This window comes from Equus quagga, chromosome 6 (genome assembly GCF_021613505.1).
Source record: "Equus quagga isolate Etosha38 chromosome 6, UCLA_HA_Equagga_1.0, whole genome shotgun sequence".
Classification (NCBI taxonomy): domain Eukaryota; kingdom Metazoa; phylum Chordata; class Mammalia; order Perissodactyla; family Equidae; genus Equus; species Equus quagga.
The window spans coordinates 37,217,923-37,243,206 of NC_060272.1; the positions used below are offsets into that span (position 1 = coordinate 37,217,923).

The 25,284-nt window shown below is 33.3% G+C and overlaps 1 protein-coding gene across 1 annotated transcript in view; it reads left to right on the forward strand.

Moving 5' to 3' along the window:
• DACH1 (dachshund family transcription factor 1) overlaps nucleotides 1–25,284 on the forward strand; it is a 413,471-nt gene that overhangs the window by 262,484 nt on the left and 125,703 nt on the right. The window contains exon 4 of the mRNA XM_046664761.1: nucleotides 17,054–17,226. Coding sequence (XP_046520717.1) covers nucleotides 17,054–17,226 — 173 coding nt within the window. The remainder of the gene's footprint in view (nucleotides 1–17,053; nucleotides 17,227–25,284) is intronic.

Below are 25,284 nucleotides of genomic sequence, written 5' to 3' on the forward strand. Positions count from 1 at the left end.
TAAAAGGCAAGCTATCAAAAACTGAAAATATCTCTTATGATATTGAAAGCTATAAAAATAATAATTATCAATATATTCCTATTAATATTGTCCTTTCCTCAAGCAGTTTGAAGGATATTTAAAGCATAGCCCAAAATTAGAGTTGACAATTGCAAATACAAACCAACCAACACAGTAATAAAATCAATACTTACATTTCCCTTGAGGCCACTATTTACTGTTTGCCGCACCATTTCCTTAATGGAATGACAGTTATGTTTGCAGAAACCTTGTAACTACCATTTTTATGTTTTAACTAAAAGCAGCTTTCTTGAATAAGTATGATAAAGAAATTTTTGAGCCAGTATTAAAGATTGTCATAACTATTTAGTAGTTAATATAAGTACAGAGAAGGCAACCTTTGTTTTTAATTTTTTTTCTGATAAACATGATAGCATTTCATATGCAGTGATATTTTTCTAATAATGGCAATACATCTTTTAAATCTTCATTATGATGAACATTGACTTAAACATCTCGCTATGCTTAAACAACTTACCCAGTTTAAATGAACACATGCAATCACTAGAGTGTAATTCATTGTGGGATTCATTTTTACATCGTACTATAAAAAAAATAAAAGAAAGGAGGGGAGTAATTAGCAGTTTATTTTATTCCAACTAGTTTCAAAATGTGATTGACAAAATGATTTACTAATCTCTTATAGATGATTTTTCTTTTCTTGTTGTTGAACAGTAATTTCCCTTTTTTACTTATTATGAAGAAATTACTTCAGAATTGAAATATATGTACTATTTTCATCACATTATCTATTTCTCTTTTGAGTATACTTTCCATTGCATTTGAAATTATCTAATATTAATATAGCATTTTCATGTCAATTCTTTTAACAGATTTACATTTTTCTAGGATTTAGTCAAAATTAAAGTTAATTTATCCCCACATTTGCTTCTGGTTTTGTCTTAAAGATAATAATAGCATAAGAGTCATTCAAGATGGAAGGGTCATTTTTACCTCCCAGAGGAATTTATGCATGGCCAAACTTTGTTTGATTAGTAATTGTACAAACTAAAATAGTGAAGTTGTGTGGACGGAATTCATGGCCCTTTTAGAGAACATGTTTTGAAACAGGATATTGAAAATAAAGTTCCATTGGCCAACTCTGGTCTTTTTACATGATGATGTCAGCAACTATGTTGCATGATAAAGCGGCAATATTTTCACGACAAAGAAAAATTCATATCCACATCTTTAATAAATGAAGGAGAAAAAAATATCCTTGCTAGATTCATATGTTCCCATCAGAACCTTTGTAGCTTCTCTCAAACTGTAAATATTGAGAGTAACATCAGAATGAAAGTGGTGTGGCATCAAAATTAATCGCTGAAGTTATTACTTATGGTGTCACATGTATCCCATATTCAGGCTTTTCACACAAAGCTTTGAAGAGCCCTACAGGGCCAACCAAATGTAATTGATACAGAATCATTGCTGCACAACAGCTGCGGTAACAAGGTGCTGCAGCCTTTACTTTAATCTACCTTTCTTCCTGAGAGTTTATTATGTTTTTGAATTTATTCTTTTGTAGATCTGGGAGCTATCTTTTTTATGGAAATTAATCTTTTTAGAAGATTTGTACTCTCTTTTTCAAACACTAATACATTCATTCAAGTATCCTATTATTCAGATCCAGCTGGCTTTTATCTGGTGATATTTACTTCAAAAAGCCAAGTTAAATGGTATCATAGATTAATTCTCAGGGCACAGGAAAGCTTTTTTAGAGAAAAACATGATTTGGTAATTACTTGAAATATCATAATAAAAATCACAGAACATGTCAAAAATGTATTGTATAATCTGTCATAATAGAAAACTTCAAAAAGGTGTTTAATTGAAAATGTGGTATTCTCCATCGTAAGTTTTCATTTCAGTCAAACATGATATAACTCAAAAGTTTGCTTTGGGTTCTAATACACTCTATTATGAATTTTAGGTTTATATTGTTTGTTCACACAAAGCAGTGAAACTTCAAAAGGGACATTATCCACTGCTATCTCTTACATAAATCAAACTGGAAATAAGACACATTTTACAATTCAATTTAAGATCCCACTGAGACAATAATGTTGCAAGCTGTGCATTTTGCAAAGTAATATAGTAATGTCTAGTTTGCATTTTTGAAAAACCAAATTAATCACACTTTATTGAATACGTTGGAACAAACCTAAAATTCATCTATTATTAAAAACTTCCGCAACAAACACAAACTATATTTTATACATAAAGGACAAACTCATTTATTCATTAAGATGAAACACTTGGAGTTTGCATTTTGTAACTATGAAAGAAATGACATTTGCTATCAGGCTTTTTGAATTTTTAAAAGCTGTCTATGCATAGTAAGCTGCTTGAAAATTTATTTTAGCACGTTGTATTGTACCAAGTTGTAAAACATTCAGATAAAATTAGAATTTAACTTAAAAACTTCAGGGTAAGAAAACAGAAGTCATTAACGTAAATGATATACTTTATAGACACATCTTATACAAACTTAAAAAATTCGTACACATTCATGTGTTTTATTTTACATGTTAGCAACTTAAATAATATGTTTTGATAAGAAAAATAAAATCCTCCCCAGGCAAAATAAAGGCTTATCATGCTGTATAACTTTTCTCAGCCTGAAGAAAATAAGTACTTTTTGCATGTACATATTTGTGTGAAATTCTAACAGGACATTCTATATAGTATTGGAAATGAAATTTTTTGTGATATCATTTAGAAATTATTACCTACATGACATATATTATACCATTATTTTTGAGAGGTCAGTATTGAGGAATTCTAGTGAACATAAGAACTGTGAATAGTGAAAAAAGTGAAGAATAGTAAGAATAATGCCTAAGCCTGGGATGTTTATTTTACTGGTGCATATTTTTCAATGTCAGGATAGTAAACATTGTTTTGTTATCTGCTGATGTGTATAATATTCTGTATGTGATAACAGTTACATGAGGTGCTACAGAACAGTAATATACGTTCTACACAGAATAGACATAGACAGATTCCCAGATTTAATTTTTCAATAAAACATTAAAACCAAACTTGTTATATTTCATAAACCTAATTATTAAATCATAAATTTGGGGGGAATATTTCCTTTTTGCTTCCCCAATTGTATCATTCACGGAGGATCTAAAAAAAGTCCATCAACTCTGAATCTACTGAGCATGCTCTTACTTTCCTAATAATCACTCTACGTTGCTGACTCATAGTCTCTAAGCTGTTGCCCTCCGTCAGGAAAGGGTAAATTATATCTCTTTGCGTGAAGACTTCCAAACAAGATTTACATAGTTTTCCTTTCATTGAGAAAAAAAATTTTTTCATTGCATATCTAAAAGGAATTAGTTGACAAGCCACTGGATTCAGATACAGGGAAGAGTATGCAGTATGTCCTCACTCAGCATAATTGTTTTGTCATGTCTGGCTCTGAAAACCAATTTGTTTTTCAATCATCATCTTAGAGTCCTCTAATGATAAAGAAGACAAGATTTTCTTTTTCTGCTTTATCGGTTTTCCTGTGGCATGAAATATGAGAATCAAGATCCCTGCCCTGGTCATATCAGTGTCAATGTGGTGGATGACAGAACTTGGGATGATTATTCCTGGTGATGACTTCCTTCTCCTCCTTCTGACTATCTGATACATCACTTTAATCATATCTCTCCCCTGCCTAAGATGATGACCAAACTCATCATCCTGACATCTGAGAACTTTCATAATCTGGCCCTAGCCTACCTAATTCTTTCTGACTTCTTGTGCTTTCCTAATATGTACTTTCTCCTCCAGTCTATGGAGCTACCCAGCTGTCATTCAGACTTACCATTTACGTTTGTCTTTGCCCAACTGCACAGTCTGGGCAATTCTCTCAACTGAGTGTGCCCTGTTGTGCAGTAGAAGGGCTTTAGGACCAAGGGTCAGACAAATAAATGTGCTCCAATCCAGCTCTTTTCCTAAAGAATTACGTGACTGTAAGCATTTAATTTAATCATTCTGAACCTCAGTTTCCTCTGCTGTAAAATGAGAGGATTGTGCTTCATGGTGCCGTCTTTTCAGTGAAGTCTTCCCAATGTACCCTCCTAAAACACGGGCTTACATGTGCACACATATATCATGTACATGCAAAAATTCTCTTTCATCCTTCTGTGACAGGTATCTCTTTTAATATACAATGTCACTTTATTAATTTGCTCATTATTTTTTTTATACCCACTTCCCGACTAGAATATAAATGCAATGAGGATATATATTTTTATCTGCTTTCTTCACTACTATATTCCAAGTGCTTACAATCCTTGGCCCATATTGGGTATTTGATATGGGTTAAAAGAAAGAATAAATGAATGATTTCTGTGTCTATTTTGTACTATAGCATTCTATGATTCAAATATATGCAAAAAATAAATTGTGCGTTATGTAGTAATGTTTAAATATAATTTATTGCTCCTTGACTTGCACACCCTAACATTCTTGGTATCTGGTTCTCTTTATTTGATTATATATTATTTTTAAAAATATTGTGTTTTCTGTCCTATTTCTATGTTTTTTCTATTTGATATGACTGCATGATAAGTCTGCTGGTTTCCTCGCCAAGGTTTTCAATATACACTATTACCTTGACTTTTGGGTAAATGAGAAAATAAAATCATTTCCAGAGCCAGAACCTAAACATATACTAATACTAATCTGAGTAAATGCACATGATAGAGTGATGTTCAAAAATTATCTTCGAAGTCAGTAGAGATTTAACACATTTAAAAATTAAGCCTTCTTTTCTTAAATTCTTGTTGCTTTTGTGAATTTATTGGATTTAAAATAGATAACAATATATAAATATACAAAAAATCCTCCTCCAGAGTACTTATACATGTAAGCCATCAAAAACCAAATCATTTCTGAATTTTTGTTTATTGATGTATCCAGAACATTGTTCTTTGTGAAAATGGTCCAAATATGTATATATCCAATGAGGTGAAAAATATACTCTAGATGTTTCTTTGTAAAAAGCAGGAAGTCCCTACAACAAAATTTAAAAATTTACCAAAGAAGAAAAACAATTTGTGTACAGATCATTTTAACTATAGGAAGTTCTTGAGGTATTTAATTTGTTTTGAAAAATTGTGCTTTAGCCTACTAACTGAAGTCTTACATAGTTATTTAATATAAATTATTTTAATTAAGACCAACATTTAACAAGGTGTACTTACCCAGGTGTTAAGACAGGTATACGTAAATGAGAGCATCTGTGTGCTGTTGACACTGGTCCTAACATTTCCCGTGTAATGATGTGAGAGAAGGTGTGTGGTAGAACAGACGAGCAGAAATGGTGCCATATTTTAATAGTGGAGGAGATATTGAGATTATTTAAGACAGACGGTGATCACAAGGGAAAATAACAGATGATAATAATTTTTATTACAGAGTATTGTTTACAATTAGATAGCTATTTATTGTTCAGTAATTAAGGATCCCTCCCTAGAAGATAATTATTTTTAACAGGTAGAGTTCTCTTTATAATGACAATATTTAAAATATAATAGCTTTACTACAGATAAAGATAATTTGGATAGATGTTAGTTTTATAAGTTCAAGATTTTAAAAAATCCTGTTGCTTTGAGCACTTTAGAAAAGATGGCAATTTCATCATTCATCATCTAATTTTAACAAGACATGAATCTTTTTAATATTGATGTTGGAAAAATTGTTGAAGAAAAGAAAAATAATGAATATGAATGATTTATCCAAATACCACACTGGATGCGTGTGTGTTTTTTAAAAATGAACATAAACCTATGTTTAGCACTTAACTCTGACCCTGAATCATTGTGTGACCTTACATTGATTGCATTCTCCCTTACATTCTTCATTGGTCACATTATGGTTATCATAATTATGCCAGATAATTTTTAAAATAAAAAATGAATAAGAATGTTTAAATTTTACTTTATATTGACCTAAGGGTTTTGGTATTGTCAGAAAATCAATCCTCATTTCAAAACACAGTTTCTAACCATTTTTCTTTTGTAATTCACATTGTCATTCCAACCTAAAAAAGCATATTGTATCCATTTATTCTTGGGATAAAAATCAGTGCTTATATTTAATTGCCAAATTGGACTTAAAATGTAAAAATAAATTATCCATATTACTGCTAATCTTCCTAAGTATTTTTTTTCATTGCCAACAATTGAAATTTTAGTGGTTGTTTTGACCTTGAAAATCTCTTGCCATGTCTGTCCATGAAAAACTGATGAAAAGTGCTTTGAATAGTATGTTTTCGCTGCATATAATAGAAGCTATGGAAAGAATGATTTGGTTTCATATAAACAGTAGCTTTCAACAGGCCTGACGTCTGCATATAATCTACCACTGCAATATAATATTCTTTCAATGGATCTTCAAAAGTGCTTAGTTCTTTGTTATATGTAGTCACTTGATTTAAAGCTGCCTCTCTCCATAATGTTTTTAAGGGGGACTTTGTAATTATTGAATATTATAATTATTTATCATATTACAAGTTGGACTAATGGCATCTTTTCAAACTATGCCTAGTTGTGTCTATTTGTTTTTTTTGTCTCTGTTTAGGCTGTCTACCTAAACAGTAGTTAGGATTGTTAACTCTTTAACTCCAATCATAATATTCCACATTCCTTCACTGAGTATTAATTAAGGGCCCAAGATCTGTGAGGCATTCATGATGATCATCTTATTAAAAATAATTTTATAGCTTAAAAATAAGCAGAGGGACTTGCATATTATAAAAATGCATTGACATCCTTTTGTGCTAAGAATGTATTGTAGGAGTCATATGCCAATATTGACTTATTCCTGCTCAGCTTCTCAGGTCTTTTTTTTTTTTTTTGAATCATCCAGCCTGGCTTATTTGGGACTTATTCTGTGACTTACAGAGGAAATGTGCTTTGAGTAGACATACCTTTATATTTTCTATACCCTCTTCAAGTATCATGACTTAATCTCCCACCTACAAATCGAAGACATCCAAATCTTCCTCACTGGGCATCTGTTTTTCTTCGATGTTTCAGCCCCATATTTCTAACTGCTTGTTGTCAATCTCTATTTGACTGTGTCTGAAATACCTCATATTAAACAAGTACAAAGTTGAACTGATTTTTATTCATCGTTAAACCTGATCTTCCTCATAAAAGTGATTAAAAACTTGTGAATTCAGAATTCCAAGATCTAAATCATGGGGCAATTTAAATCAATCTTTATAACACCATTATCAATCTACCTCAGCATTTCTAAAGACTTATTGAGATAGTACATATAAAGCTTAACACAATGCTGGACGCATTGAAAGTAGATGATGCATATTAGGTATCACCACCATCATCGTTATTGCATTATTAGTGATATGACCATACACCCATTTGTTAATCTAGATACTCAGGTTATGTTTCATGTTTTATTTTCTTCATCTCCTTTTGTATCCAAATGATTACCAAGTTCTAGCAAGTCTATTTCCAAAATATCTAATATATTTTCCATTCTTCTTCTTCTCTTTCATTCCAGTCAAAGTATAAATTTATGTACATATATGCTGTATCTCTCTTCCACACTATAAACTGCTCAAGAACAAAGGCTATAGCTTATAATTTTGAATGCCATACTGAAGTTTACCACATGTAAATGTAAGAGTTGGTCTGGGTTTGCAGCTCTCAACTCAAGAACTGACTGACAGTTAGTCCTGCTTTGTTAAATGCATGGGATACAATGATGAGCTATCGAGACATAGACCTGACCTGACCATGTGGCACCTACATTAAGGCAGGAACTGTTGGATCTTTTCCTTAACAGCAATGGGAACAGTTGAAGTCCTCTAAGAGAGGAGTGACAGTGTAAGATTTGTACTTAAAAGTAATGATGGCCCTTGAATCTGACTACAGCATCAGATATAGAATTTGAGTAGAGATAAATTAATTAGGTAAAACCAACAGGACGTGAACAGGAATTGGACTTTATTGGTGCACAGTGAGAGAGGAGGAGATAAAGATGATTCCTAAGTTTCTGGTTTATACGACTAGCTGGTGATGTCATTCGTCGAGGCTAACCAGGTTTGGGGAGAAGATAATTTAACACTTAGATCCATACAGTTGAGAAAAATCAAGATAATTCCCATGAGCATGCCATTCTACCTATGAGAGTTTTATGCTTTTTGGAAAATTCAATAGCAATTTTAGCTCAAATAAGATTTTTCGATTTCTATATTGTATAAAACAGTGAATATTAAAACTGATTTTTACTGACCGTGAGCAACACTCACACATGAACATAATATTGTTATTATATACCGTGACGTTGATTACTCTACTAACAGTATAGAAAGTGCATTAACTTGAAATTTTATTTGATGTCTGCAAATCTATAGGGAAATTACAATATCCTCAGGGAGGAGAATTTCTAGTTCATTTGTTTGCCTAATGGAAAAATAATTTGATGAGTTAAAGTGGGAAAAGGTAGAAATTCATTGACTTTGGCAGTGAGAAAGGTTATGATGCAGTTAAATTAACATGGATACATTATGCCAAATTGCATTATTTTGAAGAATTTTGTGAATGTATTTTAGATTGGAAAGCTTAAGTATCTTCCTAGTACTGTTATTTCTACACTGTCCATGATAGCATTATACTTTAGCTGTTCAAATTAACCAATCTGTTGCAATATCATCTTTTCCACTGAATAGAAACATTTGGCTCTTGCTTACAATTATCTTGTAGTCCATATCGACAACACTTCCAAATATTTAGTCAATACAAATTAATGTGGCTACGATTTCTTTCCTCTTACTGAGTTCTATGAAACTGTTTATCCAGTCTGAGTCTGCATTTGTCTTGTTTTGTTTTGGGGGTCTGTTTTACCTGGTTAACACTTAGAGCATGGTGCTAATGAGTCCAAAGACAACAACAGCATCAAAAAGCAAAGTGTTTTCTGATATAATTATCTCTGTCTTCCCCACATAAAGTATTTAACCTTTTATCTTTATAGTAATGGCCCTCCTTCTTTTAAGCTGCATCAAAACTTTCTGGATTTTGGTATGAAATAAGGGAAAATACATAGTATTGCACTTTGTATATAATGATTCATTCTAATCATTTTGATAAGTTCAAAATCAAGGCTATTTAAACTGGAAACCATTGTCTGTCTTAAGTTTCCTAATGCTCTTCCACTTTCCCAAGATTCCTCAAAGACTCTCAGGATGTGTTTTAGTAATGTCTGCCTGTTCTTCAAGGATCCTTTTATGTATTCTATCTGACATTAGTGACTTGAACTTCAGCTTTGATTTTAGTTTGTTTCTTTTTCTTTCTAGTTCAGCAATTATTAGCCATGGTAAAGAATATTTAAGCAAAATTTTAAAAAAATAAGCAGTTCTGATTTCCAGTATTTGGTGTGCTGCTTTGTGCAGCCTCTTAACTTAATGCTGCTTTCAACAACATTGTGGAATATGTAAGGCAAAAGAAATATCTCAACTTGGTGTAGAAATTTAGCTATTACCATAGTTCTGATGTACTAATAGCACCAGTATCATGTTATCACCATCACATATTAAATAAAATGTATCAAAAGAGCTCTGCCTTCAAAGGGCAACATCACACGTAAAATAGAAACCCCCTTTTATGGGAAGAGTTCTAAAGTCCTAATTAACAAATATTTAACACACAGGTAACATAGAGTAAGATTTAGTTAATGATAAATAGCTAAAGAAAATATGTCTAATTATTTCTGGGAAAGTGATCTGTTTTCCTATATGACTCATTTATTGGTAGTGGGATAGTTAGAATTCATGACAATGCTCTTCTTTCTCTCTAAGAAAAAAATTGATGTCAGAACATCAGCTAAGTGGAATTGGTTACACGACAGCCAACCAGTTCTGTTTTTCCCCAGCACTTTCAAATCAAACATGATATGTATGCACATATGAATTTTAGACTCTGGAAATGGCCTACTCTATGGGCATTATTTTGCGATACCAATTAGGAGGCATTTGCAGTGTTTTCCTCGCTAAATCACTGTACTTAAACAGGAACATTTTAAATTGGGCCCCTCATTAATTGCACCCCTAAAAGATTGCTTTTTCCTCATTTTAAAACAGCGATTTGATCAAGTTGAACCAAAAAAACAGAAGATTTCAGTGTTCATATATGCTAAAGTACATCAACTAAGCTCAGATTGTTATCCAGAAAAAGATTTAAAGATTACATTACAATAACTCATGTGAGGACTGTTTCTCCTATTTATGCAAAATACTAGTATTACTGCTGACATTTTATATCCCATTTTTTATTAGGGTGAAGTTAATCCTCTAAATGATAATAACTTGTTTATTCTCACCTACCTCTGAAATAACAGCTGCACATCCGTAGCACCTGTGACTAGTATTTACTTTTACTTAGTAGTCTTATTTCCATTGTTAAGATGGTGTTGACATCCTTCTTAGTGGTCTCCAATGGTATGGAGCAAATGCCTGCTCTTGCCATCATTTTCATTGTAAACGAATCTTGACAATGTCAGGTTCCCGTCACAGTCTATCAGCGTCACTCACTAAACAGTGGTGTGACCGTTAGTCCCTGTGAGATTTGCCTCCTTTATCAGGGTCAGCCTGTGGGAAAATTTGAACAAATAGTTACCTGTCACCCAGGTATAAAGGATAATCATATTTAAACGGACTTTTACTGTTTTAATGCACAGTGGTTTAAAGGGCATTTATTTTTTTACAGGTTGCTTTAAAACTTGTGTTTGATTATTTTACACGTATTCTATCCAAAATTCATAAAAAAATACTATAGCCTTCTCTTTTGGAACCTCTTCCTCATTAGATATATTTAGGATTGAATAATAAATATAATAATTATTATTTTTTTGAGGAAGTTCAGACCTGAGCTAACATCCGTGCCCATCTTCCTCTACTTTATATGTGGGATGCCTACCACAGCATGGCTTGCCAAGTGGTGCCATGTCCGCACCCGGGATCTGAACTGGTGGACCCCGGGCCGCCGAAGTGGAAAGTGCAAACTTAACCACTGCACCACTGGGCCGGCCCATAAATATAATTATTTGGGCCAGGGTTATACTTAGTGCCACTCATACAAATACCCAAAGTTTTTTTTTAATTAAAGAGAAACTAATATCTTTCCCCAAAACATTTTCCATTTCCTTTCCTACCTAAAAATTGTATTCCAAAGAATGAAGTGATCTTTTTTCTTTTACTAATGATTATCTCCACATTTACTCATTCTTTAATTTTTTTACTCATGGTAATCTTTTTTCTTTGAATTTCTATCTCGATCAATAATTTCAAGTTTCACTTGATTTGTAAAATAACGTTTTAAATGTTGAGCATTCACATTTCTTTCTTCTTACAACATTTTATTTACAAGAATCAGTTACCAAAATTTTATTTATAATTTAGCCATATTTGTTGTTGGTTCTATTAAATATGCTATGTAACAAAATATTAAATAGAATTTTCTTTGTGGTCCCACATAAGAACAAAAGGTACCAGGTACTCCTCATTTTGAAGAAAGTAAAAAGCTGTTAGTACTTATTAGTAGCAGCTGAACCAAAATTTCTGTCTTGACTATCACTCCAGACTCCACAAACATCCTCTTTCTCTGTTTATAAGAGGGAATGACCATGGGGAGAGGGATGTTGAAGAAATCATTGTAGTAAAGAGACAGCACATAATGAAGAGGGCTATGTGCCTTTGTGGTCTTTCTTTTTTTTTTTTTTTTTGCTTCAGGAAGATTCACCCTGAGCTAACATCTGTGCCAGTATTCCTCTGTTTCGAATGTGGGTTGCCACCACAGCATGGTTGCTGACAAGTGGTCGATGCCTAGGAACTGAACCAGGCCACTGAAGAGGAGTGCACTGAACTTAACCTGTAGGACATGGGACCTGCCCTTTTGTGGTCTCTTTTTGAGAGTCCTTCCTCACCACCAAGTAAATGGAGGAGAGTTCCAAGGAATTCCAATTACTCAAAGATTAAAAATGCCTCCACTTCATTTCATAGCTGGATTTCTGCTTTGACGTGACCTGCTGATTTCTATAAATATTTGGGCAGGAGGATAAAGAATTGAGGAGGAGTGGCAGGGTATGCAGAATTCACATTGATGGGACAAGAGGACCCACACCAAGAGAAGGGCCCTAGGATCAAGAGGCGAAGGCAGTGTAGGGAGCTTAGAAGAGCAGGCAGCTGAAGGAGATTCATTATCAGGGACTTGTGCTATAGGGTATTCCTCTGGAAGACCCACCTTAAAGGATCAGACATTGCTTAATAGGAGATACAAAGTGCTTAGGCACCTGCCACGTAGAAGAGGTCACTGGCTAATAGGAACCAGTTGGGTAGGACATGTTTATCCTACTACCCAAAAGAAGGAGAGGAGGGGGATGGATGAAGAGCTAACCAAGCCCTTCTGTCTTCCAGGTACCGAGGCTTTAGGCCTAGTCAGTGCTGATGGAGATGGGGAAGCAGAAATGAATGTTAACTAGAATGTGTTTTTTTATACTCAAAATTTGCTCAGGGTTATTAAGGGACAAAAAAGGGAACCTTGACACAGCATGTTTGAAGGCAGTAATTAGAGGGAAAATAAAACCATTTTATATTGGTAACCCATCAGTACTGGCTGTTTGATAACCTGGTTACGCTTAGAGTATGGCTTTCAAAATTTAAGAGTTTCTCCCCAAAGTAGTATATTTCTGTGTTTAAAACCTAGTCCATCATAAAATATGTATCACAAAATAAGATAAAAGTATAAAATGGGGGTGAGCCTAGGAAAAGATTCTGAGCTCATAAAAAGATGGAGATGGTACATAATTCTGTTTGTTTTTTCAAAATCTATAACTATGTTTCAGTGATGTGGTAGGGAGGATGTAAGGGGGCGAGAATCTCCCATACCTAGTCCTTACGAATTTGAATTTCAGTGACACCAAATCTTAAGATCACCTTGCTCATCCCTGAGAAATACACATCTTTTACACAAAAGGAAAACTAAGCACACACAATCACTTTTTGTAGAAGTTCCATGTATCTGAATATGTGATTATCGATAAATTCTTAATATCAGTATAATTAGGCATTTAAGTAAGGTGTTTCAGATTATATAAATATGTAATTAATCGTTTTTATCTAGAGACAAAATAGGTAATTGGGTGTTAATTTCAACTTTCTGTCTTACATTCGTGTACCCACTTATATCTGGCAGCTGCAAGACTGTGCATTTGTTCATTTTTCCCCACCAAAATCATGCCATAGCATTAGTAGCTGGCCTTCGTGGTGCTTATGGTTACACCACTTAATTTCATCATAGTGGCTGCCTGTGTTCTGCTGTCAGAAGTGCAGATCTGCTTACACCTGTGTAAACTGATGTCTAGCCTGAGACTGTCCCAGTGATTCTAAACAACCTGTATACAGGACTAGTTAGGGGGATCCTTTCTCTCTAGTCCTCTCCCCCAAACATTAACATACGATTATAGATTCTAGGTAATCAGACAGCTGGCTGCACTATCTGAGTCTTTTTGGGAGCCCATGACCATTTTCCTTGGCTCAAAACTAGTTTTTATTTTTATCGTCTTTTATGAGTCTTTGCATACACACCTCAACACCCTATCATAGTACACAGTATATTCTTTGAGGATCTTAGGGCTATATTAACCTCATCTTTTTATTCCACTGTAAAGTCAAAGAAACAGCATGATTCTACAAGAATGGAAGAGGAGAAATGAATCAGTTGTTTTCTGTCCTTTTAACTCCCCTTACCAAATTATGGAATTTTTCTTATATTTTGGAATTTTTCTTATGTGTTGAATCTTTAGTCTCTTGCAAGTTTTCATGTGGTCATAATAGTAAACTTTAATATTAAAGGTATATATGTGTGTATGTGTGTTTGTATGTAGGCATACTATATATATACTGGCTTATATCACTAAATATGTTGGCTTAAACCAAAGCGTTTGAAATTATATGTTTAATAACTATAGGCATGTCTTGTTCTGAGGTGGCCTATTTTCAGTTCTTATTTATTCATGCTAATAGAGGAGAAGGATGTTATAAATAATGCAAAAATCACTTACAGCTGACTTGGTTATATATTGTATATTTTCATCAGACTTAGTTTCTTAATTGTTTGCTCTATTTATTACCCAAATGAGCTAACATCATGAGTATTTAACAAATAATGATTGGCGGAGATGGCTAGGAGCATTTTATGCAGTGGGAAAATCCAATCTACTGCTGTAAGCTTACTATGGAAAATTCACTTATGGAAGGTTGATATTTACCCTATACAAAGGATTGATATCCTGTGATGCAAAAGAGATGTGAAAATAGATAGTAGTTTGTTTACAATTTGCTTTCAGAATGACTTAATCAGAATTTTAGCTTAATATTATACACATTGGTAATGTAAAAAACCATAATTATAATTATACTGCTTCTCTACTGATATGAGAGTAAAATTGAACTATATTTGGAAAAATTACTTTTTCCCATTTATTAACCGGTAATCAGGATTTAAATAAGAGAGGAAATTTGTTCAAGTGAACAGAAAAACAAAAGTAGATAATAGGTATAAGCAGAACTCAAACTGAATCCAAAATAATGAATGTGAACATTTTTATCTACTCACATATTATTTAATTATCCTGAAATAGGCAATCTACTATGAAAATTTAATCCTTGCATTTGTTGGATATTTTTAAATGAATTATAAGGTATAGAGAAAATTATCTATCAATTATAAATTTCCAATGCAGTTTCTATGCTCAAATAATATTTATTTCAAAGTGTTATTTCTATTTCCAGTAGTCAATGATTTTGCCTTAATTCTTCTTTTAACTGATAACATAAAAGTAAATACATAATTAAAAAATTTGGACATACTTTGATAAAGGCACTGTAAAGTGGATGTGTTTAAAATGTTTTGTCACTGAATGTCCTCTTGACGTCATTTATAGTTTTGCGTGTTTGACTAGGACCTTCGTATAAGTGTCACAAAAAGTCATGAGTAGAAAAATAAGGTATATAAATTTGTGGATATGAAAGTGAAATTTTATATCACAGAGTAAGAGCAAACTGGAGAAATTTCTTTTATGTGAGTCATTTCTGTATGAAGCTATAAACTTTTTTTTCAGCCAAAAGCTGTCATGGTTTCTTGTAAAATAATAAAGATAATAAAGATATCCATTTTAATTGATTCTTTTCATTGTTTAATAAAATTGCTTTGTTTGATTGCTGAAGAATTTGAATTGAGTTTTCATTACCCACTTCTGAACAATTTACTCTAAGATCCAGACAGTATTGAGCTAATGAGTTTGAATTTATATTGAACCTTAACTGTCTCCATGAAGTAAATGGAAAAAAATCATGGCAGTAACTAAATATTCTTCATTAAAAACTATGTCCTAGAGATTTTACAATGAGGCTTTTAATAGAGCTAAAGCACTTAGATTGGAGTTTTACCAACTTTGCTGTTTCGAAGCATATTCTATGAAAATATGGTTTCTTTTTCTTATTTTAAGAAATGAAAATTCATAAGCTGACCAGGATATTACAGAAATTTTCTTTCAAGTGGGTAGTTTGTATATTCAACAGTTTCAGTTAAGCATTAATATTAAAATAATTTAATTTGGGGACATGTCTAAATTGAAATGATTTATAAACACCTTCCAAGAAGTATCCTATTAATGTGTTTCAAGAGCTATTTAAACGTAAGACACGACCACCAATATTGAAATGCAAGCCCTACAATGTACTGTTTTGACTTTGGCACTGATATTGCCGCAGTCTTAAACTTAACCTCTCTCTGTAGTTGAAAACAAGTGATGTATTTGTTGATCACACACATTTAATTTATTGTTTCGACATTATTATCTTTTGTAAAGTGATCTTTTGGGTTCTCTGTACTCTCTCTCTAACCAAGTTGGGCATTTAATGATTTCATGTTTAGGATTTGCTGTGGAACTGAGGAATTTTAACTCTGAAGGGTGACTAGGATACCATTTAATACAAGGATCACTTTGCATTCTTTAACTATCAGAGTGCTTCAGTTCTAAGAAGTAATTCATTCTCTAAGTATATAATAGAGCCATTTTATATTGTTGATTAGTCAAACAGGATTAGACTTCACATATAGGCTAAATGTTATAGAAATGTTAGTTTTCAAAAAATTTGAGAACCTACCTAAGAAATAGAAAAACAAAAAGAAAATATGGTTTAGGGGAAATTTATTTACTTGAGCTTATTTCCTAAGAAATCACTTGGCCAGTCTCCAATTGGGATATGCTTTTTAAAACCTCATTTCAAGTTAGTTATTAGAAGATTTGGAATAATATTGTATCCAAATAATTTATATTCGTTCCCCACAGGCAACAGTGATGGTTCTTGGGATAAGGAAACATTGTCCTCTTTCCTACCCCAGGGATTTCAGGCTTCTGCTACCCACCCCTGCAGGCCTGGGGCACGTAGCCTTGCAGTTAGTCATCCTTTCCACCATCTTCAGCACGGCCACCTTCTGCCAAATGGTACGATGGCATTTTGTAGAACTAAAAATGGTAGTTGCAAAGAAAAAAAATTGTCTAATTATAGAATAGTAAAATATAGGACATAATAGATATACTACATTTAAATAAATAATCGTGCTAAGCTAAAGAAGACCCTAGTATTTTAAACAAGAATTGGATTGATCAGAAGAGTAATATAGCAAAGAATTGACCATTTGTATTAAGCACATGACGAGTGGCTTGTGATAAAACATGGCACCAAACTAGTTAGCTTTAAGCCTAATTTCCCTGAGTGGTGAGTGGGGTATTGTTGCATACAAAGAGGACAAATATTTTTCCTTTGACTGTCGTTATCAGAACATTTTGAATGCTACAGTTTTTAATGATTTATGTTCTTAACCCTTTAATAAATGATATATACCATGTTTCATCGTTTTATTTGAACAGAGCAATGATGATATATGTGTATTTTTTATAGGACTGGAACTTCCTTTTATGATGATGCCCCATCCTCTAATTCCTGTCAGCCTACCTCCAGCATCTGTCACCATGGCAATGAGCCAGATGAACCATCTCAGCACCATTGCCAACATGGCGGCAGCAGCACAAGTTCAGAGTCCTCCATCCAGAGTTGAGACATCTGTTATTAAGGTAGTTGTTTTCTCACACAATTGTTTTAGCTTAGGCTAAGCAGTATTTAAGCCACCATCTTTCAATCCATTTTTCTTATTCCATAAGTAATTCTAACTCTGAATAACTAAGTAATAGTAAATAGATTACAAGAAAAGTCACTTGCAGTAATTAGAACCAGGGGTACAATATTTAGGCAGGCTAGGTTAATTTTAAGTTCTCTGTGTATGTATTAAGAGAGAGATGAACATAGGAAATTGAATGGTATATTTCAAATAGTGTGTGTGCTTATATGTATGATTGTGTGTGTGTGTTGGGGGTGTGGGTGCATACCTGCATGTGTGTGTCTGTGTGTGTAGTGTTATGAGCCTTAAGGTGTGGAAGATAGTACCTGATTTGTTTTCAGACCAGAAAGGTTGAAGGGTTAAATTATGGTTCTGCCACTTACTAGCTGTGTTGCCTTGGGCATGTAACTCAATCTTTCTGATTCATTGCTACATCTAAAAAATGGATAATACAGTGTATATGTAAAAACTAAACAAAATAATAAAATTGAAAGTTTTTTATAAATTCAAAAGTACACTGTAAGTGGAAAATAAGATGATTGTTATGCATACATCACATATGTGTGTATATACACATTTTCTCTCTGTCACTCTCTGTGGGGGTATGTGTATACCCTTAAGTGTGTGTTTGTATACTTTTTCATTCATATATTTTATACCATGTATTTAAAATCAAAGTACTTTAAATGCATCATCAGAATATGTTATTAATTTTTAAACTAAGTAAAAGATACCTCATGCTGCATTATCCTTATTTGACATAATAATTACCTCATTTTTCTCAATATAATACATTTGAATTTAGGGGAGCCTCTGAAGTGTGTCTTACATAAAAGGACCTGTTATAATTCTCATTCATTGCTGATAGAAATGCAAAATGGTACAGCCATTCTGGAAGACAGTTTTGTGGTTTCTAACAAAACTAAACATACTCTTACCATACGATTATATATTACCCAGCTCCTTGGTATTTACTCAAAGCAATTGAAAACTGATGTCTACACAAAAACTCACACATAGATATTTATAGCAGCTTTTTTCATAATTCTGGAAACTTGGAAGCAACCAAGATGTCCTTCGGTAGGTGAATGGATAAAAAGAATTGTGGTACATTCATATGTTATGACTTTGTTAAATTAACTATTGTTAAGAGAAACACAGAGTGCCTGATGGTGAGCCATGAGTCAACAACAGACTACAAGATAAATAGAGAAGTTTATTGCTCATAAGTCCTGGAGGAAGTACCCGGCATGCCTCCAGGGACCACTTGGGAAAGTCAAGGCAGAGTGCAGACAGGGAGCAAGGCAGGACCTGGGGCAAATGCCTTTATTAGGCTCCATTGTAGAAGTACTTTGGGATCCCAGGCTAGGGCTGGATTGGTCAATTCAAATCAGAAGAGCAGGGACTTATCTAAGAAGAGACTGTTGATCACAAGGGCTGTTGGGGAAGTCCTATCAATATCACAGTATCAGGAACTTACATTTGCTTGTGACTGTGGCTGCTATCTAGGGTATGCACTTGCATGAGGAAGTTAGCGTGAGTTTAAGGTCTCTGCAGGCCATTTGACTAAACAAAATGGATGCCCAGGCAGCAATACCATGGAGCAGCATAAGTAAACTCTTGACACCATACAATAGAATATCATTCAGAACTAAAAAGAAATGAGCTATCAAACCGTGAAAAGACATGGAGGAAACTTAAACTTATTCTGCTAGGTTAAAGAAGGCAGTCTGAAAGGCTGCACACTGAAGGATTCCAAGTGTATGGCACCCTAGAAAGGGCAAAACTATGGAGAGACTAAAAGGATTAGTGGTTGCTAGGGGCTGGGGGTGAGGGATGTAGAGGCAGGGCACAGGGGATTTTAGGGGAGTGAAAATGCTCTGTATGATTCTATTATGATGGATACATGTCATTATACATTACAAAAAGGCCCTGTTACTACTTATACAGAATGTTGAATAATATACAAATAGCAACTTTTCATATAATAATGGCTCTATAAACAGAGATGTTTACTAGTCCCCCATATCATTTTCTGAAGTATCCTTACCAGAGGAAAAATAATAGAAAATATCACAAAAGACCAAGGTCAAGTTCTTAAAAATCTTTACCTGAGAGAAGGCCAATGAGTGCTACATTGTCATCAGCCAAGAACTGGGAAGAGAACCTTTAAAAATTCTCCTTTATTCTGAGAGACTTTTAGAGGATTTGTTTGTCACCAGAAGATTTGTCAATCAAGGTATCACTGTGTAATTCAATTTATGATCATTTTTGGTAACAATTATTATTGAGAATTCAACATTCTCATCGCCTCACTCATTGAAGTTACCTAGAGGAAGGTTTTGGCTGAAGAAAAAACGTTTACGTGTTCCAATCATTGTTCTTGATGGCTACTTTTTAAAAAATTAAAAAGAAATATTAGTTACACGAAGTGATTATTCTCATTTTTTAAAATTTAGTAATAATTGCTGTAGAGAATCATCTTCATAATATTAATTACATAATTTTTCTTTTCAAAACAACTTTTTTGTTATTTTTCATTTAGATAAGATTTAGATTCATAGGTGAAGTAAAAATATGACAGAAGAGCAGATTTTAGCAGTTGGAAATCATAATGAGTGACTTAATAATGAGCTGTAGATAATTTCCACATGAGTTGGTAGCTTACATACCCCTGGATCTGAAAGGCTCCAGTTGAATCAGGAGGCTTAATTTATTTTATTTTTTCAATATGAATATATTTCAAAAATAGTTTGTGCTACATCTAATGTTAATTAGAATACTTAGATAGTGAAGCTTCCTTTAATAAATCCTTGGTTGTCAAAGTTTAGGAAAGTAGGAGGAAGCAGTTGGGTTTCCTCTGGAAGGTGTCTTTAGAAAACAATCTAGATTATTGGAAAGTCAGCAACGTTCCTGTGGTGTCTTAAATTAAGGTTAGGAATAGAGAGGGGGGAGATAGGGAGAAAGGAAGGAAATACGTAAAAAGGGAATAAGAAAGTGAGAGAGCACTGCGTCTTGAAATGTGTGCCAACATCTAAGTTATAGTGATATCCCACTTCCTAGTCTCTTGGGGCAAATATTTTCAGACACTTGGCTACAGATAGATTAAAGGAAATTCTCTTGAATGTGGTGGTCGTGTAAATGGTGATAGTAGCTAAGTAGGAAACAATGGCTCCACTTGAGAATGATTACAGAAAGTAAAAGCTGATAGTTTTAATTGCCAACATCAAAGTGAAGTTCAATTGGCCATTGTGGAAGTTCTCAAAGGCCTATTTGCCATTTTCCTTTAAAGCTATCTGTCTGTATAGCTTCAAATTTGATGCCGATAGGTGAAGATTATGGAGAGTAGACACGTTTCAAAAAATAGATGAGACAATTCTAATACTTTTTGCTAAAAAATACGAAGGCATGGCCTCAGAAAATAAGGTTGAGGAATAGATTCTCTATGGAATTCCAAATATTAGGGCATACAAGTTAGTAAATCAACTTGTATAAATTTAGATATAGTAGATTTTATAGTACAAGCAGTATTTAGTAAACCCAAATGATATATACTAGTTAAACTTAATTTGGTCAAATTTTTATTTTCCCCAAAGAAAAAGGTTGACTCCTATGTCATATTACATAGTATGGGGCCCAAGTGGGTAATTAGAATAGTGCCTGCAAGTTTGTTTGCCTGAAGAGATTTTAATTATGACGGCAGATTAAAAGTGAAATATTAAATACCAAAGATTTACCTCCATCTGAAGGAAAGATTAAACAAGAGAAATAGCCTTTGCAGGGAAAATAGAAGTTTGAGAGATCTTCCATGTGCCAGGATACACTATTTGCAGTAATGACAAGAATTAAAATTAAAACTCAGTCTAAATGAGAATGGCAATAAGACTTTGTAGGATAGAAGAGAAGCAAAAACACAGCTCTGAGAGTTACATATTTTAAAATATTCTTTCTGCTACATGCTTTTCCGTGAGGTAATGGAGCTCCAATGATTTTCTCATAAACCTATTTATGAAAATGGACATACCGGTACAAAGAGGGGAGCAGGGTCTGAAAGCTGCCATCCTTGGGTGAAGTCCACCCTTGCTGCCAGTTTTTGGATGAAGTTAAGAATGGCTTACATTTTTAAGTGGCTGGGAAAAAAAATCAAAAGAATAATCTTTCTTGACACATGAAAATTAGATGAAATTCAAATTTTAGCATCTATAAATAAAGGAAGTTAGCAACACTCTTTAATTTACACGATGTCTATGGCTGCTATCATGTACAAAGACAGAGTTGAGTAAAATATTTGCTAGCTGGCTCTTTACAGAAAAAAATTTGCTGATCCCTGCATTAGAGCTCTGATTGACTCAAACCCATGTGAATCTTAGGCTTCAGACAATTGAGGCAGCTCAAACTAAACTATCAAACACTATGGAGCCACAGGATTTGGTGTTGAAAAAAGAGAAGGAATTAAAAACATTGAGGAAAAGAAAATTGTATAGATGAATAACATTGTTATTTTCTTTAAATACAAGTGTTCATGATGGAGTCTGCCAAAGTATTAAACTTAGACTTTCTCTGGCTCATTGTCAAGAACTACTGAAAATATTTTAGTACATAACTTTGAGGAGGAAATGGACATATACTGTTTAGACAATAATAATTCTAATTCAAATCCCTAATAGCCAACTATCTGTAAGAGTATATTAAATTATTATAAGCTCTATATCAGTCTAGTATGTGTTAGTAAGACCCATATATTTTTAGTGTTTAGCATTCGTAGAACTTGAAGAGACATAGATTTGGAATGTTAGATGTTATATAATCCAGCTTTCCCCATGGTGGAGAAATAATTCCACTGTCTCTACCCATTTTTATATATCTAAACTTTTGTAAATGGCCTATTCTATTTTCAGTAAATTTTCTAGTGAGGAAGATATTCATTAATCAAATTAAAATTTTCATCTCAATAGCATCTACCCTAAATTTACTATATTTTCTTGGAAGGAAAATGTTTACTAATTCTTCTGTGTTCTAGCCATTTAAATAAATAAGTCCTCTAATATAGTACTTTTAGTGTTTCTTTCCTCCAGACCAAATGTTTAATTTCTTCTGACCATTCCTCATCAAGGTCTTGGTTGGCCTTTTTTTTTCACATCATCTCTCTCCTGCCTAGCCCCTCTCATACAAGATTCTGGAAGTGAACCAGCCAGAGAAAAGACAGTAGAACTGACATAAACCTCAATTTGGACAATAGTTTATAAATACAGTAATAATTTATAAGACTGTTTTGCTATTTGAATATGTGACTCAGTAAATTTCATGCCTTCGCAACATGAAATTCAACTAAGCCAATTCTTCATCTTTTATTTGTATTAGGAATTTTCATTTATCCATGTTTATTTTCTAGTCCATTGATTTAGGCTCTGTAGATACTTTTGAGTGTTAGCACTCTAAATTCTCAGATTAGCTATTTATATCATCTTTGTATCATTTCCAAATTGTAAAAGGATGTATTACTTGTATTACCTTAAATCACTGAGGAAACTAAACAGTATAAATCAAGAGATCAATTCCTCTTGTCATTAGAGAATTCCTAATAGGCTGAAATGTTCTACTAATTGATTCTCTTTGGGTGTCATTCATCAAGTAACTCCAAATCCCCCTGAATGAATCAATATTTTTCTCAGTTTTTATTTAATAAAGTCACAATGATATCATAAGGACTTTGAAAAAAAGTTCTTGCTGAGAAAACATTGAAACGAAGAAAGGCAGTATATTTTAGTGGTTTTAAACATGGATTCTGGAGGAAGACCTCTTGAGTTTGCATTCCAGCTGTACCACCTCCTTGTTATGTGACCTTAGACAAGTTACTTAGTAGCTCTCTCTTTGTTTCCTTTTCTATACAATGGAGTTGATAACTTTACTACCTCATTAGGTTGTCACGATGATTAAATTAGTATCTAGAAAATCATTAGAATCTTTGTACACTGACATTGTCTTCATCTCATCACTAGTTTTATTATTTTTTCCTCTAGTATTTATGATCATCAGTTTAAAAATAAGTTCTAGATTCTTTTAAGGAAACTGCGTCAAGCTTTTGACAAGAAGTCACAATTGTATAGTAAGACCTCTCTCTCTCACTTTCTTTTTTTTTTCTCCTTTTCACCTAACAAAACTGTATTTTGATTTTGGGGGTTTTGTAGTCAGTAGTATACAAAGCAGATTTTTAAATACATTTTTTTCAGATTTCAATTTTCTTCAGGGATAATATAGAATGGTTTTTGAGAAATTTGGCAACATTCAAATTATCCTACGTTGTTGAATAAACATCTTTCCTCTCATGCCACATTATAGGGTTTTCTGATAACAGGAAATATGACTTAAATTTGTTGATTTTCTCTGCCAACCTGGTGTATTTGTAAGTGTGTGTGTGAGAGAGAAAGAGGGGGTGGGGAGAGTGAGGGGAGAAACATACTTTATGACATTCTCATTTAAAGACTTAAACATTGAGAAAACATTTGAAAATACAGTGTATAAATTTTCTATTCTCTAGTACTTTCCTTCAGATGCTTAAAATACTATAGTAGTAAATAGGACTTTACGTGCATGAAGTTTAAAATGTTTAAAGATTATAAAAACTAAAACCAAAGTGATCTGATTCTCAAAGTACGTTAAAATCTTAGCACAATGTCATGTGCCTCATGTTTGTTTTTAAGTACAGAATATTTTATTTTTGGGAAACCATAAATAACTCTAGATGAAGGAATTACTTTTAGACCTAAAGTTTTTTTTCACGGAAAGTGATGTCATATAATCTTTACTTGAATTTAGAAAACCATTTAATTACGTTCTCTTAATGTTCCTTTGAGTATTGACATTAAATGTGAAAAGAGGATGCTAAGAAGAAGAAAAAGTGTTAAAATACAACCACCACTGCGGATATCATACATCAGTGTATTCCAAGACATCACATATATTTAAATTCATGAGTTTGTAATAACACTAAAAAATCAACTAATTGTTCACCTTTGGAGAATTCTAGGGAATTGATTCTTTTAATGGACAAATAAAGGTATAAATAAAGGATAAAAGGGGTAGAATCAAGCGTTTTCTTGCCTTTCCCATACAAACTGTCCCTCAGGATATCCAAATATTTCACTAGGGATATTTCCTGTTCATATACATTTTTTGGCAAATAAATGACTAAGGAATGATATATTTAGAATACCACCAAATTCTAAGTCCTAATGAACTGATGAATCTAGGCCATGATCATCATTGGTGTCTGGCATCATAAAATGCAACCAAGCAGACATTATGCGCTTCTGATGGAAGCGCGCAACACTATCTATGAAGTAGTCTTGCCCCCAAATCATCTGGAATCAAGTCTCCAGATCTAACTATGCAGGAAATTCAGGGGACAGAACAACAAAGAGACAAAACAGATCCATTCAGGAACTGGGTAGGAGCAGTTCATAGTGGTGGTGGCCTCTAAGAACTTACACACTGCCTTAACTAGATAAAATGTTGGCTTTTAACATCTTCCATGCACAGTTAGTGATGCCAATTAAAGGCAGTGCTAGCCAAAGTCCGAATTTACCTTTTTCTCCTTGTTTTCCTCCCTCTACTCTCCCTTCCTTGAGTGTGGAGAAGAAAGAAATCCTATCTTTTAATTAAACACTAGTATTTATTATTACAGAGGGATGAGTTATAATTTCTGAGTCAAGACTGTATTTTGTTGCTTAAAGTAAATAGGACTTTATATTGCCAAAAACGTGGTAATCTGAAAAGGCTGCCTGGGTTTTCATACGGATGTGGGAAAAATATAGTCCCCTGCCACTACTGAATAATAAGTTCAAAGAGACAGTAGGAGAATAAAATTGTTTATGGTTATACTCAGGGGTCCTACCAGTTTCATATTTAGTAAAAATGAATATTTCTTGAGTATCGTCATCAAAACAAATAAAAAGAACTATGTAACTATCCCTTGAAACCTCAATTTAGAACTTTGAGTCATGCAGTTTTAATG